Source organism: Eschrichtius robustus, chromosome 11 (assembly GCF_028021215.1).
Source record: "Eschrichtius robustus isolate mEscRob2 chromosome 11, mEscRob2.pri, whole genome shotgun sequence".
Classification (NCBI taxonomy): Eukaryota; Metazoa; Chordata; class Mammalia; order Artiodactyla; family Eschrichtiidae; genus Eschrichtius; species Eschrichtius robustus.
Genome location: NC_090834.1, coordinates 40780857 through 40800547, shown reverse-complemented (window position 1 = coordinate 40800547; position 19691 = coordinate 40780857). Strand labels below are relative to the sequence as shown.

At 35.6% G+C, this 19691-nt stretch overlaps 1 protein-coding gene across 3 annotated transcripts in view; it reads left to right on the top strand.

Annotated features, from left to right (window-relative positions):
- CEP57 (centrosomal protein 57) overlaps window positions 1–19691 on the top strand; it is a 43001-nt gene that overhangs the window by 5085 nt on the left and 18225 nt on the right. For all 3 annotated transcript variants that reach the window (XM_068554924.1, XM_068554925.1, XM_068554923.1), the window contains exon 2: window positions 7690–7846. In XM_068554924.1, the coding sequence (XP_068411025.1) occupies window positions 7690–7846 (157 nt within the window). The remainder of the gene's footprint in view (window positions 1–7689; window positions 7847–19691) is intronic.

Here is a 19691-nt window from a genome sequence, read left to right as displayed (position 1 = left end):
TCTAGTTACTTTATTTTTTATATGTTTTCATAAGTTGCATTTTCTAACTAGTATATAGAATTATTATTGATTATTGCATATTAATTTTACTCAGCAACTTTCCTAAACTCCAGTTCTAATAATTGAGGTTCCTTGGTATTTTCTGTTGAGACAGTCATAATCAGTGAAGTTTGGATTCTTCCTTTACAGTTTTAACATCTGTTATTTCTTTTCATTATCTTAATGTGTAGGCTAGGAAATAACAGCACAACATTGACTAGAAGTTGTCTTGTAGATAATCTTTGCCTTGTTCCTAAATTTAAAGGTGATGTTTTAAATTTTGCACCATTAAATATGTTGCCATTTATTTGGTAAATTTTCTAATTACCATAAGAAAAAAGTTATTTAATAATGGCTAGATATTAAATTTTATTGACTACTCTTTTGCATTTGTTGCTCATATGGATTTTCACTTTAATGGGATGGATTGCATCAAAAGATGTTCTAATGTTCACACAGTTTTAGATTCCTGGAATAACCCCGCCTTGGTCATACTGCTTTATGTTTTCTATGTATTTGTGTATGGTCTGCTAAATGGTATTTAAATTTTTATGTACCTGATTTTTATTTCTTCCAGCTGTGTTGCACATAACATTTGAAAAGAAGGCAAGTAATAATACATTTTTTATCATCCTTCACACTTAACACAGTGTCATACACAGAGATGTTTAATAACTATTTGAGGGGACTTCCCTGGTAGTCCAGTGGTAGAGAATCTGCCTTCCAATGCAGGGGACACGGGTTTGATCCCTGATTGGGGAACTAAGATCCCACATGCCGTGGGGCAGCTGAGGCCACGCGCCACAACTACTGAGCTCACGTGCCTCAAGGAAAGAGCCTGCGTGCCGCAAACTATGGAGCCCACACACCCTGGAGCCCGTGCACCAAACTAGAGAGAGAAAAAGAGAAAACCCGCACGCCACAGCTAGAGAAAAGCCCAGGCACCACAGTGAAGAGCGCGCATGCCTCAATCAATCAATCAATAGTCTTTTTAAAATATAAATAAATAAATAAATAATAAATAAATATTTGAGTTATAAGTGTTCCTAAGTAGGATGTTTGCCCTAACAACTAAAGCTACCAGGAAAGAAAGTGGTCAGGTTAAACGTTTTGCCTTTAATCCTGAAAGTTTTTCCTAGAATCATATCATTTTAGTCGGAAAAATATTTGGAAAGAGGACTGGATTAGGAGCTGGACTTGGGCTCCTTAGTAGCTGTGAAACCTGAAGCAGATGGTTTATGTTTTCTTAGCCTCTTTTTTCACCTACAAAATGGGGACAGTAATATTTGCTATGCTTGCTTCATAGGGTTCTTGTGATAATTAAAAGAGAATATGAGTGTGCTTAGAGAAAACAGTGTGCTAACAAATCTAAGATACCATGTTCATTGTTCTGAAAATAAATCCAAGTATATTTTCCTGAACTATAAAGTGGAGATACTTTCTTACTTGTCAGGAATGTTGTGAAGATCACCCCAGATAATGAAAGTGTAGGTTGTAAAGTGCAAGATGAGTTTGAGGTTTATGGGTTGTTTTTAGTATTAATATGAGAGAAGATAGCATAAACGGCATGCTTAAAGGATCCTTTGCCCTTCCATAGTTCTCAGGTACCATGATTGGATGCATATGGCATTGAAGACAGAAAAGAATTCTCTTGAAATCTTCCAGAATTCCAGATGACTTGTTATTTTTAGAAAGGGCTGTTTGCAAGGTTAGCTCTTCATTGGCATCTGTGAACTTGAGTGGTAAACAGTTTCCTACACAGATCTAGAACTTTAACCTAAATCAGGAAAGAGTGGCTTATTGTGCTTAAACTGTTTATGCAAACAATGTTGAACACCTGTTTTCCTTCTGGGAGTCAGGAGTATAACCAGCCTCAAATAAAAACCTTGGCCACTGAGTCTGAAGAGCTTCCTTCGTAGACGCCACTTGACACAGCTGTCACTATTAGTTGCTCAAGGAATTAAGCACATCCTGTATGACTCTACCTGGAGAGGAATTTTCAAAGCTTGTGCCTGATCTCTTGTAGCTTTTCCCTTTTCTGATTTTGCTTTGTATCCTTTTGTTGTAAGAAATCATAGCCGTAAGTATAACTCTGTGCTGAGTTTTGTTAGTTCTTCAAGCAAATCATTGAACCCGGGGCTGGTCTTGGGGACCCCTGACTCTAATGGTGACAATATTTGGAACCTTCCCAACATTCAAGTTCCAAAATACCAGCCGAGAACTAACCTTGCAGGCAGACCTCGAGTCTGCTATGTTAACTCTTTCTACACAGCCTCCCTATGACATTTGTGCTATTATTTGGTACAAAAGAAACCAAAAGCTTTTGTCTTCTAAGAGATTATAGTAACTTTATTGAATAGGATTATTCAGTTTTATAAGCATTATGCCGTTTTCCTGTTTTGTAAAACATTTATATAATTAATTCGTTCAACAGATTTATTAAACATATTTATTGAGTGTCTTTTTGGAACTTAAACCCATAATGGGGTGACTATATTTTTCCAACATGCAATTTTTCTATGCCAACTGGGCGTCCTACAATTCAATTCTGACACTACCTGGAGATGGTGCAAACACCACAGGTTAAGACACTAGGTCCCACAAGACTGCCCCCATTTCAGTTGCCACCTGCAAGTCCCAGATGTCCCCAGGGAACCTGTACTTCTGCCCAGCCAACTGTAGATTAAGTTCTGACTCTTCCCCTGTCACGTTCAATAATTTGCTACAGTGACTCACAGAACTCAGGAAAACACTACACTTATAATTAAAACCTTTTTTAAACTTTTTCTTATAAAGAATACAACTCCAGAACCACCAAATGGAAGAGACACACAGGGTAAGATGTAAAGGGACTTCCATGACCAATCTGGACACTCCTGGGACCTCACTGAACAAAGAGTTTTTTAGGGAGGTTTCATTATGTGGGTAGGATTGACTAAATCATTAGCTGTTGGTGAGTGAACTCAATCCCTAGCCCCTCTTCCTTCTCTTGAGGGCAGGGGGTGGGACTGAAATTTCTAACCCTCTAATCGCCTGGTAGGTTTTTCTGGCTATCTGCCCTCATCCTAAGCTATCCACAGCCCCCACTATTACCATAACAAAGACACTCCTATCACTTAAAAATTCTGAGAGTTTTTAAACCTCTTTCAGGGACAAAAACTAAATATATTTTTAATTTTTCCACAGGGCATAGAGATGATAAATATATCAGGTAGAAATAGTGTTTCTTAAAAGGGTAAGGAGATACAGTGACAAAAGGTGCTACTTTAGATAGGGTAGTCAGGGAAAACCTCACTGACAGACTTTTTAGTAGATAACTGAGTAGTGGGAGGAAGGGAGCTTTCCAGGCAGAGTAAATGTAGCAAATGAAAACTGTACTGTGCATTTTAGAAATCCCAAAGTTGGTCAGTATGGCTGGAAAATATGGGGGTGGGGTGGGGTGGGATAGGTGGTGTGGAGAGAGACTGGTAAGGGATGAGGTCAGGGTTAGCCTGGGGTCAGTTAATGTGGGGTCATGGTAAGAATTTTGGATTTTATTCTGGGATGGAAAGCCATTGGAAGATTTTGATTAGGGACATTACTTGAATTATTTTCTTAAAGAATCATAGCACCTACTATTTGGAGAACAGACCGGGGGGACCTTGACAAAAGTGGTTAGGAGGCTATTATGGTAGTCCAGACAAAAAGATCACAATGGTGTCAAGCAGGGAATTAGTAGTGGAATTGATGAGAAGTTGAAGACTTTCTGAATATATGGTAAAGACAGAGACCCAACCAGATAATACTGAAAGATTGGATGTGAGATGTGTATGAAAAATGACTCGTGCAAGGGTTTCGGCCTGAGCAGCTGGGTAGGTGGTGGTGCCAATTATTGTGGTATGCAATACCATTTGAGGAGTTGGTTTGGGAAACAGATTCAAGAATTTGGTTATAGACATGTTAAGTTTGGGGTCCTCATATTGACATCCAAGTGGAGACAGCAAGTAGGAAGGTTGATTTGAATATAGAGTTTCAAGAGGGAGAGCTATATATTCCATATTTAAACTTGAAAGTTATCAGCAGATAGAGGCTTTTTGAAAGCCCTGAGAGTTGATGAGATCATCAAAGGTATCCATGTAGATGAAGACAAGAGGAGGAAGGACTAAGCTTTAGGGAAGCTCCAGCATTTAGAAAGAGGAAGGAGAGAGAGCCCAGGAGATTCTGAGGGAGACGCCTGGGTGTTAGAAGGAAAATCCGATTGTGGTGTTCCATCCACTGAAGGAAGTATTGGAATGAAGTGATCTGCTGTATCACATGCTTCTGGGAGGTCACTGAGTTCAGCACTGTAAAAGTCACTGGTGAACTTGAAGAGCTGTTTCTCTGAATTGGTGAGGATTGAAGTCTGGAGGGGATGAATAGGGAAGGTGATTAAGAAGTGGCAGCAATTACAAACAAGTATTTTGAGGGACTTTGTTATAAAAGCTGAGAAATGAGACAGGAGCTGAAGAGGAGTCCTAAAGTTCAGAAAAGTCTGTCTCTCCTTCCTTCCTCCCCTCCCTCCACTTTCTCTGTTCCCTTCCTCCCTCCCTCTTTCTCTCCCTTTCTTTCCTTCCCTCCCTTCCTTTCCTTACAAATGGCAGGGTGCAAGGTCTAGTAGGGAGGGAGAAATAGATGGCATCTGGAGGGATACCATGTCCTTTAGAAAGGATAACCAAGACTTTGAGTAGGTAAGTGGAGATAGGTCCATTATACAAAGCTCATTCCCTGTGTTATGTGTGTGAGAACAGATGCAAGTAGGTTTGTGGATTCTCTTTTGAAAGCTAGTTAATTTTTCGGTTAATCACATAGAATGTGATTACCCTGATTCTACTGGAGGTCAGGTTGGTGTGACAACTCACTATTTTCTTATTATCTTTAGTTGTTTACCTAGTACTTTATCATCTTAACCATTTTTAAATGTACAGTTCAGTGGTATTAAACATATTCACATTGTTGTGAAACAGATCTCCAGAACTTTTTCATCTTGCAAAACGGAAACTCTGTATCTATTAAACAACTCCCCTTTGCAACCTTCCCCCGGCCCCTAGTAACCACCATATTTCTCTACTTTGTTGCTATGAATTTAACTACTTTACCTCATGTAAGTGGAATCATAAAATATTTGTCTTTTTGTGACAGGCTTATTTCACTAAGCATAATATCCTCAAGGTTCATCCATTATGTAGCACGTGATGGGATTTCCCTCCTTTTTAAGGCTGAATAATATCGTATGTAGGTACCACATTTTATCCTCTACAATTTTTAATAGACACTATGTGTACGTAATTGAGTTATCAGTTTCTTATTTCTTGGTTTAATTTTATTTCAAAATAGTTCTTGTAAATAATTTTTATAAAGCCATTTTGTTTTCTTTCTTCCTTTTGCTTTGGGTTAATTTATGTATTCTTCCTATTCTTTGCTTCAGACTTCTGGCAGCAAATGAGGACATTGATCCAAAACATTCATAGTTAACAATGACTTTCATTGCTTAAACCCTGACATTCAAAATGAGGTGACTGACTTAGAAAATGGAATATATTTAGAATTACTATTCAAAAAAAAAGTCTCATTATAACTTGCGTTTTTATATTAAGACTTTTCTTAATTTGTCAACTGACCCAAGCAGTATTTTGATGATGTATATGTAACAAATTTTGTTGAAAGACAGATATTGAACTGTTCATTTTACAAGAGCTAGCAGGCAATGAATTTAGCAAAGATGGTTTGTTCTCATTTCTTGATTGGGTGTTTTGTTTTTGTTTTGTTTTGGGTTTTGGTAAATTATTTATGCATAATCTTTCTGTTAATATTTGTACAGTGTTTGGTAATACTAATACAATTCATTTTGAAAATCATAAGTGAATTTGCTCATGGTTTGTGTTCATAGATATGTTAAATGCTTCCTAACCATTGTTCTTTGAATGGTAGTTGTTAAATGATAGGATTCTAGTAGGTTGTATGGAGACATGAGGTACTCTGTGAAGAACAATATTTAAAGTTAAGCTATGTGATTGATTATGCATGGTGTTTTGCAAGAGCTTTGGCAGTATTATATATTTTAAGAATTGAAGAACACCCTATTTTCTAGCCACCTCCAAAACTTGATGTCAGTTTGCCCAAAAGTTGAAAAAATGCCAACTATTAGTCTTTGTTGCATGTGAACACACGTTTCACGGTAGAGTAGCATGGATTTAAGTACTGCTTTTGAGACTTAACCTCCTACCCTTTCCAAGCTCTTTGCCCTCTCTTTTAGTTTTCACAGCCATAGTGTATGTTTTGTATTTGCTTTCTTAAATCAACTGGAAAATTGCATGGTTTTTAACATGGAAATATAGTCTTCAATTTTTAATAAGATTTAGATACAATATGGTTTTTGATGGCCTTTTATTCCAGGAGGCAGCTTACTGTATTGTAAATATTCATTGTTCCTTTTTACTTTTCTGGACACAGGTTATTCTGGTACTTTATGGTCATAGTTCCCCAAAGGTAAGAGTTGAGAACCTAGTTTACTGTGGCTATTTGAATAAGAAAAATGGATGTCTGAGAGTTTTGAGCAGCTAGCAGTCATATCTTCCACCTGAGCTTTTCCCACTCTAGGTCTTTCTACCAAAAGGAAGTCATCTACAAAAAGCAAAACAGTTAGCATCCCCTGCACTGAAAATTATCATGTGGAATGTAATCCCAAATTGAACAGTATGACAAATGCAGAATGGTATATGTGTAGAAATAAAGTTTTATATTTATGTGTTTGATGAGCTTTAACGTTTTCTAATGGCTTCTCCCTTTTTTCCCCCTAACTAAATGTAAACTTTTTGAGACAAGGAATATGCCTTATTTTCTTTCTATATACCCCAGAGTTTTGGACTTTTGATAGATACTCAGGAATTGTGTAGTTGATTGGGGAAAGATTAATTTAGTCATTTTCTAGCAGTTTCTGATACTGCAAAAAGATAATATTTACTTTTCTGAATATATATCTTACAGTACATATTTTTAAAATAAACTATATTAATAAATTAAACTAATTTATTTTATATTTTATTTATTTATTTATTTTTGGCTGTGTTGGGTCTTCGTTTCTGTGCGAGGGCTTTCTCTAGCTGTGGCAAGCGGGGGCCACTCTTCATAGCAGCGCGCGGGCCTCTCACTATCGTGGCCTCTCTTGTTGCGGAGCACAGGCTCCAGACGCGCAGGCTCAGTAGCTGTGGCTCACGGGCCTAGTCGCTCCGCGGCATGTGGGATCTTCCCAGACCAGGGCTCGAACCCGTGTCCCCTGCATCGGCAGGCAGATTCTCAACCACTGCGCCACCCGGGAAGCCCCACTAATTTATTTTATAATAAACTAAACTATACTCACAATATTCATTGTGAGTACCATATTTAAGTATCTCTGCAGCATTTGTATTCAAGTTGTGTGAACATTATTTCCTTTTTATAGTATTTGGCATATGGCTACATTTAGACATATGAAACGCTTTAAAAGTTTTATTATTTTCAAGTAATGATTGAATTCTGTTGTGTTTGGTCGATGGACTTTAGTTTTTGTCTCCATCAGTGGAACATATGTATATATACACATGCTATTTGTGGTTTAAAATTTTGAAAGGTAATTTCTGTATTTTTATTTTTCAGAACATCTTAGCAGAACCATCAAAGTCTAATGGAAGTATGGTTCATGATTCCTCATCTCCATATGTAATATATCCACCTGATAAGCCTTTCCTTAATAGTGATCTGCGACGTTCCCCAAATAAGCCTACATTTGCCTATCCAGAAAGCAACAGCAGAGGTAATAGAGCCTAACAAAATGGAAGTTTCTTTTGTGTGTTTACTCACTGCTTAAAAACTCTTAATTGTGTCTTCCATTTATTGTAAAATTAAAGGAGAGTATACTTCCCCCTTCCTGTTTTTAACCTCCTCAAAATATAATGCCTTTCTTTTGTTCCTTGATTATTAGACATCATCATCCACCTGATCATCAAGACTATGTTACTTTGAGTCATCTAGGACTGCTCTGTCATTTCCAGCATCACTCAGGAACCAGGACTTGTATTTTGCTTCTGAAATATCCCCAAAACTTACAGGTTTTTCTGTCTCTTCATTCTCATTGGTTTGGTTCAGGCTCTCATCATCTATTGCATAGATAATTGTAATACACTTTTAACCAATTTCCCTGCCCTTGGTCTCCCTCTCATCCCCAGTTAACAGTATTGCTGCCATTTGCTGTCACTCATCATCTCTCCCACTGTAAAGAAAAGTTTCAGCACCTCTCCATGGCTTAAATAATGAAGTCTTAGATTTTTTCTAACTTAGGCTCTACCTGCTTTACCAGCTTCATCCCTAGCCACTCTTCCATTCTTCCTTACCCACACATCCTTTGCTTTGGCTGCTTTGGAATATAGTTGTTCCTGAAACTTGCCATCTGTATTAGTTTTCTTGCTGCCTTAACAAATTACTACAAACTTAGCAGTCTTAAATAACCAAAATGTATTACCTGACAGTTTCTGTAGGACTAGCAGGGTACTCTATTTAGGCTGCTGAAATCACAGTGTTGACCGGACTGTGTTCCCTACTGGAGAGTCTAGGGAAGAACCTCTTGCTAGGTCATTCAGATTCTTGGCCAGATTCAGTTCCTTGTGGGTGTAGAACTGAGGTTCCATCGTCTTGCCGACCTTCAGTCAGCACCAGTCTTTGCTCCTAGAATCTGTCTGCATTCTCATGCTTTTCTTATGGTCCCCTACAGGAATGGTGGGTCATGTCTCATGCTTCAAATTTCTCTGACTTCTCCCACTGCTTCTTTCTAATTTCAGCCAGAGAAAATTGTCAGCTTTTAAGGGTTCATGTATTTTAGTTAGATTGAGCCCAGTCACATAATCAGATATAATTTCCCTATCTGTAAGGTCCCTAGCTTTAATTACATCTCCCAAAGTCCTTTTTACCGTGTAACAGGTACTCAGGGATTCTAGGATTAGGACATAGGCATCTTTGAGTGTCTGTTTTGCCTACCACACCAGCCATGGTGAAAATTATACTCTTTTCTCTAAAGCCTGGATTGTATATTATTTCTTCACAGAAGTCTTCTTCTCTACCAGCTTCCTCAACACATACCTCTCTCTGCTGTCTTCAGATGTCTCTTCTGAACTCTCTTGGTCCTTTGGTCATACCTCATAGCCTTTACTTTTTTGTCTGGGGCGAGGGGTGGTGGTTTCTGTGTCTATCCATCCTATAGTGAAAGTAGGTATCATTGGATTGATACCAGAAACACTGTAAAAGTATAATGGCTCATAATGATTATCTTGGGGCATTGCTACACAGTTCATAACACCATGTTCTGAAGGAATAAAAGAAGCTTATTTACTGTCTTCCACATTATTTTTTCTCATTTACTTTCTTCTTCCTCTCCTTTTTTCTGCCCTTTCTCTCTCATTTTCCTGAAAACCACTAATTACTCACAGGCAGAATTTAGCTTTATTGCTAACACTAGGTTAAACACTTGCTAACCTTTGCTCTGTGAATAAATCTGCCCCATTTAATTTTTCTTATTCATGGATTCTTTAGTAATTTGCTTTTCTTTGAACTTTAAAAAAAAGTTTCTTTAAGTTGACGTAAAGATCAACGTAAAGATCAAAACTAGATGAAATATCATGATAGGATTAGTATCTAATTCTTAGACCTTATGTTCCTGCTAGAACTCTTGCATGTTTTTGTGTGTGCTTATTTTTTTAAAAGAAATTATTACTAAAATTTAACTGATTTTTGCTCCACTGTGGGCTTCAGTTATTTGTGTTTTGCTTTTTTAACCTATGTTGTTTGAAAGTTACACAACTTTTATTTTTCTAAATTGCCAGTCTTTAGCTGCTGTATTCTGATGAGTAGCACTTTATCAATTGTTTTATTAACCATTAAATTAATTAGTATTTTCTTTATCATCATCTTTGAGATACAGTATCTTATGAATAAGATGTTTCTAGTTAGTAAATTGAGTATCACCTATTGAAATTCTTAAAAGACACTTAAAAGAAATTCTTAAAGGCCTCGGGTTAAATTTATTTCAGCAAACACTTTTAATGCCCCATTACAGGCTAGGATTTACATTGGTAACTAACTATACTTAGATATTGTTACCTACCTAGTACTTTATTCTACAGCCAGTACACAGTTTACAAACCAGTGTTATTCTGAGATTGATTTTTAAGATATTTGCAGTGCATTTCCCAATTGAAACAAAAGGGTTCCTAAACTAATTTACAAACAGCTGTTTAACCCATATGTGGCTAAAATATAACACTTCTTTTATCTAGAAAATCATTAGTAAATATAATTGCCACAGTACTGATTAAACACAACTTTAAAAAAAATGAAAGGAATGAAATGCAGTAACATTTCAGACATAGCAAATATATTTCATTTCATCCTCTCAGGAAAACTGTATAAGGTAGGTATATTCAAAATTAACTGATGAAGAAACATCTCAAAGATGATTATTTTAACATATGCAGTATCAAAACCATTTTCTCTTCCCACTTTTTCCCTGATTTGTTCAGTGAACCCTCAAATATTTACTGAATGAATGAAGGCTTATTTTGAATAGATACTTGCTATGATAAACTTTTTCTTTTATACTTAGTAACTGTTTCTTTCTCAGTAATACTTTAGGGGGAAAAACTTGTTATTTTTTAGTTTAGTTATGGTTTAACATTTTCATTGATAAATTACCATTTCACTTCACTATCTGAAAATCACTTTGAAAATATAATTTGACTAATGCCATGGAAAGAAAGAAACTGTGCTTCTTGTAATTCTCATATTAATTTTGAACTTTAGTGAGAAAAGAAATGAACAAGAACTTTGAAATTATTACTGACATCAAAAAATGTACTAATGTTTTTAGGGAGTCCTTTAAAAAAATGGTAACATCACTCCAAAGATTTTCAGTATAACCCATAGCTCACGTCACTTGTTCAGTACATTTCAAATGATAGCAATGTGAAGAATGGCTTGGATGTTTGAAGCAAGGTAAGTAGCTACAAGGTAGTTCTACTAGGCCAATGCTTTCCAACCTTTCACATACCATAGTACATATGGACAATAAAATGGTAATATATATACAGCACACTGAGATAAACTGGTGGGGTTGGTGGCAACTAATCTGGGGTCTTTTACTGTCCCAAGCTACTCTTGATCCCCCTGAGAGCTGAGAGAAAAAACATCTTGGCGTATCTATTACAAATTTGTGTTGGAACACTCAGTGTTATTGGGACCAGTGTTATAGTCAAGTTATAGCTATTGTGTTAGGTATTGGTAACAATTTACTGCCCATCTGTTCTTCTGAAGCATTGGTTCTCAGTTTTTTTTGGTCCAGGAAACCCATTATATGTGTACGTAGGTATTTCAATGAAGAATATTTTTCCAAATTTAAAAAACATACTATAAAGAGTAGCATTGTTTTATTTTACACTGTAAATCTCTTATTTCTGGCTTAATAGAAGACAGCTTAACTCTCATATCTACTTTTGCATTCCACTTGTGATGATAAATTGTTCTGATTGAAGTATGTGGGAAAGAAAATCTGGCCTTACACAGATATGCAGTTGGAAAACGAGTAAATTTTAATAGCCTTTCCAACAGTTTGTGGCTATTCTTCTTTGACACTACATCACAACTTGGCAAATACAGTTTCTTAAAATTAAGCTGCAATGTGGATTATGGAAACATTACTGAGTTTTTCATACTCTGGGACCTCAGGACCACCTACGTGGTTGCATATTAACTAGAAGGATTTAAGATTCAGAAGCAGTTGTAATTACACCTGTGGTTTATTACAGTGGAATCTGGAGAAATCCAGATTCAGGCTTCCAAAGTCTTTTCTTGTGATCACATAAAACACACTTCTTCCTCCAGCAATAAACTGCATAACTAGGTTCAGAGACAAGGGCTTTTATTTGGAGTTGGTCACACAGACACTTTGTGCCTGCTCAGCCAGTCAAGATATTCAACATAAAACATATTGTTTACACAATCTAGGCAGACTTCTGCAGCAGGATTCAGTGCCCTAGTCATACAAAACAACCTTATCAGTTAGTAACATAGAGAACATTCCCAAAGCCAATTCCCAGAAGTTAGTCAAGGTTCAAGCCTGTAAACCTTTTTTTTTTTTTTTTGAGTGCTATTCCACTGAAATTCATTGGTTTGTTTTGAACTTTGAATGGCTCTTTTACCCATGCATGACTTGTTAATTGTATTGACTTATACACACTTGTAAAATTTGACATTTCTTTATACAATATCAAAAAAATTACATTTGTTAATATCACTCAATCTCAATAGAAGAAAATCTTTATATTGGGAAACTATAAAGCTCACAGAACAGAAAGCTTTTTTTTATTTAGAATTTTAACTTTCACTTGAATTTTATCATTGGCAGCAATTACTGTCAGCTCTTTGAAGGCCCATGTCATTTGAGAAATTCAGGACAAGCTCATTAGGAAAATGACTAAATACCTTAAGTCTGAATAGTTGTAGTCTAACAAAAGTTCTTTCAAATAAAAAGGGTGTTCCTTTGAAGGAAATGGTTTTTGTTCATTTCACAAGTCAAACATTTGTGCATCAAGACCATTGTCCTTTGTTAGGTACTTTACAGATGTGTCCTTCCCATTTTGTCACACAGGATTAAGTAGATGTGTACTCAAGGCTAGAGATTTAATGATTTTTACTGCTTCCTCGAGGACAACAAGCGGCTTTGTTTTTTCTTACTGGGAGTGTGTGGCTGTGACGAATACGATGCCAAAATTATTGTTTAGTGCCAGTGCTTTGATTTGTGCTAAAATTAGCAGTTCTACCCAACATTACTCTTGCATCATCTTTGCAAATGTCAACACAGTGAAAAGAGTAAATAAAATCTTAGTAGTGTAATGAAAATAGTGTTGATCTCACAGACCCCGGTGATGAGCCCCACCTCCCCATGGGGCCATGCCCCATGCTTTGAGAACCAACACAGTAAAGACTCTGAGTACATACAGAGTCATGTTTTGTTTATGTAAATATTTTTCACCAGCTGTGGGAAGAGTAGATAGTAGCTTCTCTTTCCAGAAACTAGACAATAGCTCCTTGAAAGCAAGGACTATCTTAATTATTTTTATGTTCTCTTCTTCATCTTGCAGAGTGCCTTACACATCATATGTGCTCTATGAATGTTGAACTGAAATTTAGGTCAGAAATTAGTCTAAACTGAAGCAATGCCAGTTGGGATAGAGAACAGGAGACTGATTAAGGAGAGATTTATGCATATTTTGGTGGGCAGTGAAGAAGAAGTCCAAGATTTCTATTGTGGAGAACGGTAGTGTGATTAGGACAAGTTACAGGAAAGCTAGAACATTTCAAGGAAATATAATTTTGGCTATATCAAATTTGAGATGCCTATGAGTTAGGTGGAGGTGAAATAGTAAGCAAATGAAGATAAAAGTGAAGTGTAAAAGAGAACTCTGCACTAATGAACTCAGGCATGAACAGGGATACGGTGGTAAATGAAGCTATATGTGTGTGGAGGGGTTTCTCTGGAAAGAAAGTAGAGGGGAAAGGGTTTTGGAAAATAGCACTGTTTAAATAGTGAGCTAAAATTAGTGGGAATAGTCAGAAGGGTAGAGAACTACCAAGACAGAAAAATACTAGGGAAATTGAAGATGTGTACTAGTGATTTGGGTCCCCCCATGTCCCCCCCCCTTAATCTGCAGCAAACTTGTGCTGATAAATTAGTGATAGAAATATTCCAGAAAACAGGTAGACCCCACTTTGTTGTTAATGAGATGATACTGAGGTCTGCTAGGCTTAATGTACCCCAAATTCTGAATGACTGACAAGCTGGATTGAGAAGAGGAGGAAGTCTTTCATTCTTTTTGTGCTCTAGATGTTACTAGAAAGTTTTCAGACTTTGCACATTAGAATCACCTGAGGATCTTCTTGGACTCATGCCTTTCATTCCAAATATTCTGTGGTGGTTTTTGCTTGTTTGTTTGGGGGTTTTGGGGTTTTTTGTTTTTGTTTGTATGGGGTATGTTCTGGGCATTAGGATTTTTTAAAGCTCACCAAGTAGTACAGAAAATATAGTGAAGGTGGGGAATCACTGATTGTCTTAGGGAAAGAATGAATTATAAATTACTAAGATGAGGTTTAATTTTGTTAGGTAAAGAGTTAGAAAGAGATTGCTGCCGTGTCTTCTAATTGATATTTTAAATTAATAATCATGGAGACTTTCCTAGATATGTTTATTGAAACATCTACATACCAACTATGTGCCACACATAGTATGTAGCAATGGCGTTTGAATTATGAATAATAGGTTGTCTCTTCCCTCTACGGAGTTCACATTTCAGAGACGACTGAAGTTTAAGGAAAACTCTGTATCTATCTTTGACGCTAAGTTTTCCAGAGGCAATTTGCACTCTCCTACTCAACTAACCAAAATGTATTTAATTTTGAAATGTATGTTCAGGGATACTGTGGGTAAGGAGGATAAAAATTTTAAATCTAGTGTTTGCTGTGGAAGGTCTGTTTGTGAAAATAAAATATGTACAGTATTATTATATTTTAGTATGTCACTTTTTTTCCATCTTTCAGTGTTTGAATTTGCTTCTTGTTCTAGAAATATATTTCCCACTGTATACCTTCCCAATATATGAAGTTAAAAATCTCTCATTGTTCATTTCTACATAGAATATTTTTCACTCAAGGGAATTTCTAGGTAATGTGGTTATTTGAACATAAATGCATGACCTCATAGATGTGAGGGCAGTAGAAGGGAGAAAAAAGCAAGACCTCACATACTTTTCTAAGGAAAAACAAAAAACTTAAGGTCCATCATTTCATCACCTAGAATGTTTTTTAACTCAATAAAGCAGGCATGTTTGTATGAAAACTAAAGCTGAAAAACTATGCCAAATATAACTCTTAAAGTGAAGATATAATGTACATGAACTTCCTTTCATACAAAATCTCATTTTTGACATAGAAAATGTATTCAGGGATGCGTGTGCATATGTACTTACGTGTGTATATATTTTTAAATATATATTAGCCATTGGTAGAATAAAGTCATTTTGCATCTTTATGGTATTGGATTTATTTAATAAAAACTTAGAAAAAGAGCAGTTAATAAAAACTTAGCTATAAGTGATAGACATTCCCAGTCTGAACTAGCTTTGGCAAAGAATCTTTTTGGTTTACAAACATGCAAGGGAGGATTGAACAACCAAGAACAGAAAGGCAGATACACGGGTGCACTTCAAGAACATTAGAAACCAGGGACTCAAACATGACCAACACTTTCTCCCCATCTATTTTTTAAATTCTTCTTCTAGCTAGCTTCATTCTCTCTAGCCACAGAACAGCTTTTCCACATATCAGGAAACATGGTTACTAAAAGCTTGAGTTTTAAGTTGAACTAATTCTGGCTTCAGCTTTTGGGGCCAGAGTCCAAAAATCCCAAGAAGAAAGCCATTGTCTGCGCTTCAGTTGGGTATCCCTGTGGGTCAGTCAGCTGTGGCCATATTTGTGAGAGGGTACTAAAGGAACACATCAGTTGTATTTTTAGCCATGTTGAGGTAAGAGGAAATTACCAGGAAGAGACATGTATAAGCCAGACAAACAGTTTCCAAGATGTATGCTATACTTCATACAGTAAAATATAATAAAAATCAAGGAAACAAAATTAGAAATCATAAAATACAATGAAAAAAATAGGGTGACATTTATCAGGTGTGATGACATTGATTATGTTAAAAAGAAAAAAGAAAAAAAAGAAAAACTCAAGAGTCAGTATATGCTTTTTAAGCCAAACAAAATGACACAGATTAAAAGTAAAAAGCTGGCAAAGACATGTTAGGAACATAACAAATAAAAAGGATGATGGCAATATTACTGTCAGAGTAATTGTCATAGACAAATATCAGCAGTTTCATATGATAATAAATAACAAATAAAACCCAGCTTTAAATTAAGAAAGGGAAATACCTAGGTGCCAGAAATAAAATGAATTTAAGGCCAGAAGCCTCAGGGACACTATTAGGAGTCTTGGTATTAGATATAAGCCTTAGGTATTGGGGTACAGTAGGGGAGAAGTTGGGATTTTAAATCTAGGTAGCGACGAGACAGAAGCTTTAGGCCCAAGTGAAGTGGCTTCTGGAATAATGCTTCCTTTGCAAATCTAATTGGAGAAAAGGAACTGGAATCGCTCAGCCACCTGGCCTGGGAAAGAGGCCATGGTAGAAAAGTCACCTGAGGTAAATCAGCCTAGGCCTGTTCTGTGTGCTCTGTGAGGAGAATACGTGAAGACTTGAATAAATGGAGCTGTGCAGTGTTCCTCAGTGGAAACTCTTAATATTGTGAATATCACTTAAAGAATGATGTGTGAGAGCTGCATTTTTTCTTTTAATAGAAGGCTTCATTCATATAAAGGATGGCCTCACCATGTCAACTAATAACAGATTATAGAGCTATAAAAATAGGAAGTGTGGTTTGAGCCAGTTCAGAACTAGACATTAGTGGAACAGAAAGTTCCTAGACAAGTATGTATAAGGATGGAATTCTAGAAATGTATCTATAGATTGACATGGAGAAATACTCATACTTGAATAAGTGTGATATCAACTAGCAAAGGGATAATTTCACTAACTTATAAAAGCATAGGAAAATCCAAAAGGATTTCAACAAAATGTTTATAATTATTATACTGAGATGATAGGATTGTGGGTATCTTGTTTTTCCTTTTCATTTCTGTTTTTTCCTAAATCCTGCTTAATGTGCATTTATTCAGATTTTTTGCAAAAGAAAACTGTTAAACATTACATACTTAAACTTACGGATTTGCAGTACTTGGAAGGAAATTCATATAATCTTAAATACTTTCCTTATCGAGCAAGAAAAGAATGAAAATAATTGTAGTTAACACTGCTGTATGATATATAGGAAAGTTGTCAAGACAGTAGATCCTAAGAGTTCTCATCACAAGGAGAAATTTCTTTTCATTTTTCTTGTATGTATATGAGATATAGAAGTTAACTAAACCTATGGTGTTAATTTCACAATACATATAAATCAACCCATCATGCTGGACACCTTAAACTTATACATTGATGTATGCCAAGGATTTGTCAGTGAAACTGGAAAAAAAAAATAAGCATTAATTCAAGTTTGTTAAAGAACCAGTAGAGCTAAGAAAAGTGGGAGAAAGAATTAATGTTTGGCTTTTGTTTTGTTTTGAAATAAAAATGCTGAAGATTCCAAGGAATTTCTGAGAAAGATTCTAAAGAAATGCTAAGATTTTAAGGAAAGAACATAAATCAGTTATTCACAGAGTTAGAAATAAGGAGAGTATGATAGATGACTGTAGGACTATTAAGTTCAGTTCTCTATTAATAAATGTGAGTGTCTTAATAAAATATTTTTAAACATAGAAATGAGGGGGAGGGGGTTGACTAGAAAAAAATGTTTAAAACTGTCAAAGTCTCGGTAAGGTTCTAGCCCCAAGTAGTTTTAGGGAATAAGTTTTGAGAAATGTTTAAATAAACAATCTCTATGCTATATTAGCCATTTCAGAATGCAGTGAATGAAAGCATATACTTTTTGGGTCTTTTCGTTAATCCAGCATATCCCTGCAATATCATAGTGGTTGATGTATCAAACAACAATAGAGTGTCCCAGCCAATTGCAATAATAACTGTAAATGCAAAAATAAAATACTAGCAAAATCATTTACTGTTAGGTACAGTTTAATGAAGGAATGCAAGAAATGTTTGTTATTACAAAGTTTAATAAATACTCAGTGGTTCAAAACAGGCAAAAAACCTCAAATGGCATGTATTAATTTTCTCTTTTTCTATTACATTTTTTATCTGATTATTCCAGGTGTATCAAAGAATTATTGTTCCTTTAAATACTAGTCTTATGTCTGGGCTCTTTTCCTAGTCTCATAGTCTTCTCAGTTGATTTTTCAGGTTTCTGAGTGTGTGTATTCGTGTTTCATATCTGTGTTCTTTCTAATTAGATTGTAGTCTCATTGCATACCAGCAAGAATAAGCTGGCTATTTTATAAAATGTATCATTCTCGTATTGGGGGCCTGTCACATTTTAGGCACTGAAAAACTTGGTGAATTAATGCATTATGTTAATACATGGGAATGCGTGCCTTGTTTTGAGTGAGAAAGCTCGATTTTTAAAAGATGGTAGTTCTTCCTACTTATTGTATAGTTTACATGAAGTTTTATTTAAATCATTAGGCGAAATGATTCTGGATATTTGGTAAGAATAATTTTGAAATGTTTTAAAGATTTATATACTGTGGGAGACTGGCAGAATTGATGTTTATATAATAAAGTTTTAGTAATGAAAATACTGGCATAATATTAATGAAACCAGAGTAAAAGAAAGTCCTGACACTGTCTTGGGTATGTGTAAGTAATAATTATATCTGTATGTATAGATATATGTGTGAACTTGGTATATGATAAAGTTGCCATTTAAAGTTCTTCCTTCAATACAAAAATGTTTGTATTGACTTTTCTTTGACTTAAAGAATTAAATGTAAAAGTGTATGAAACTATAATAAAGGAAAATACAAAGTTTATCTAATCTTGAGGTTACAGAAGAACTTCTTAACAAAGAACTTGATGGGAAAGATTGTTAGATATAGCTATGAAAAATCAAAACATCTTTGTATCAAAACTAGAATTAAAGACAATAAAATGGAACGGGGAGACTAATGAAAAATGGGCACAGAAATTCATAAAAGATGGCCAACAATATATAACAAAATATTTAAACTTTTAATAGAAATGCAAAATAAACTAACCAGAGTAGCATGGGTTTCTTAATCAGAATGGTAGAGATATTGTAATTAGTGATGGTCTATATTGGCAAAGACATGTACTTCTGATGAAAGCATAAATTGATAAAACCCTTTTTGAAGGTACTTTGCTCTTTAAAGAGTCTTTAAAATATGAATATTCTGGGACTTCCCTGGTGGTCCAATGGTTAAGACTCTGCTCTCTCAATGCAGGGGGCCCGGGTTCAATCGCTGGTCAGGGAACTAGATCCCACATGCCGCAACTAAGAGCCCGCATGCCACAAGTAAAGATCCTGCATGCCGCAAGAAGATCCCGTGTGCCACAGCTAAGACCGGCTGTGGCCAAATAAATAAATATGTTTAAAATAAAAATAAATAAATAAAATATGAATATTCTTTAATCCAGTAACTTAGTTTTTCAATTACTAATTGGTCACAAGGAAATAATCTTTTAAGTCTATCTGATTGCATGAGGGAATGCTCACAGTTCCATAATGCTAAGTGAAAAAACTTAGATCAATTTTGATCTCAATTTATGTTATACATATAGGAAAAGATTGAAAGAAATGACCAAAATTGATAGTCATTATCTCTTAGGATTATCAGTTCTTCTCTTTCTTGTATTTTCCTGTGCTTTCTACAGTGAATATGTATTACTTTTATAATCAAAAGCTTTTTGAGGGGCAGAGTGCTTAGGTTTTTTTTGGAGATCAAAAAGAAATAGTCCTTTATGTGCTTGACTATTTTTAGCTCTATAATTGGATTCTGCATGTGATCCTATTAGTAAAACAGAAAAGAT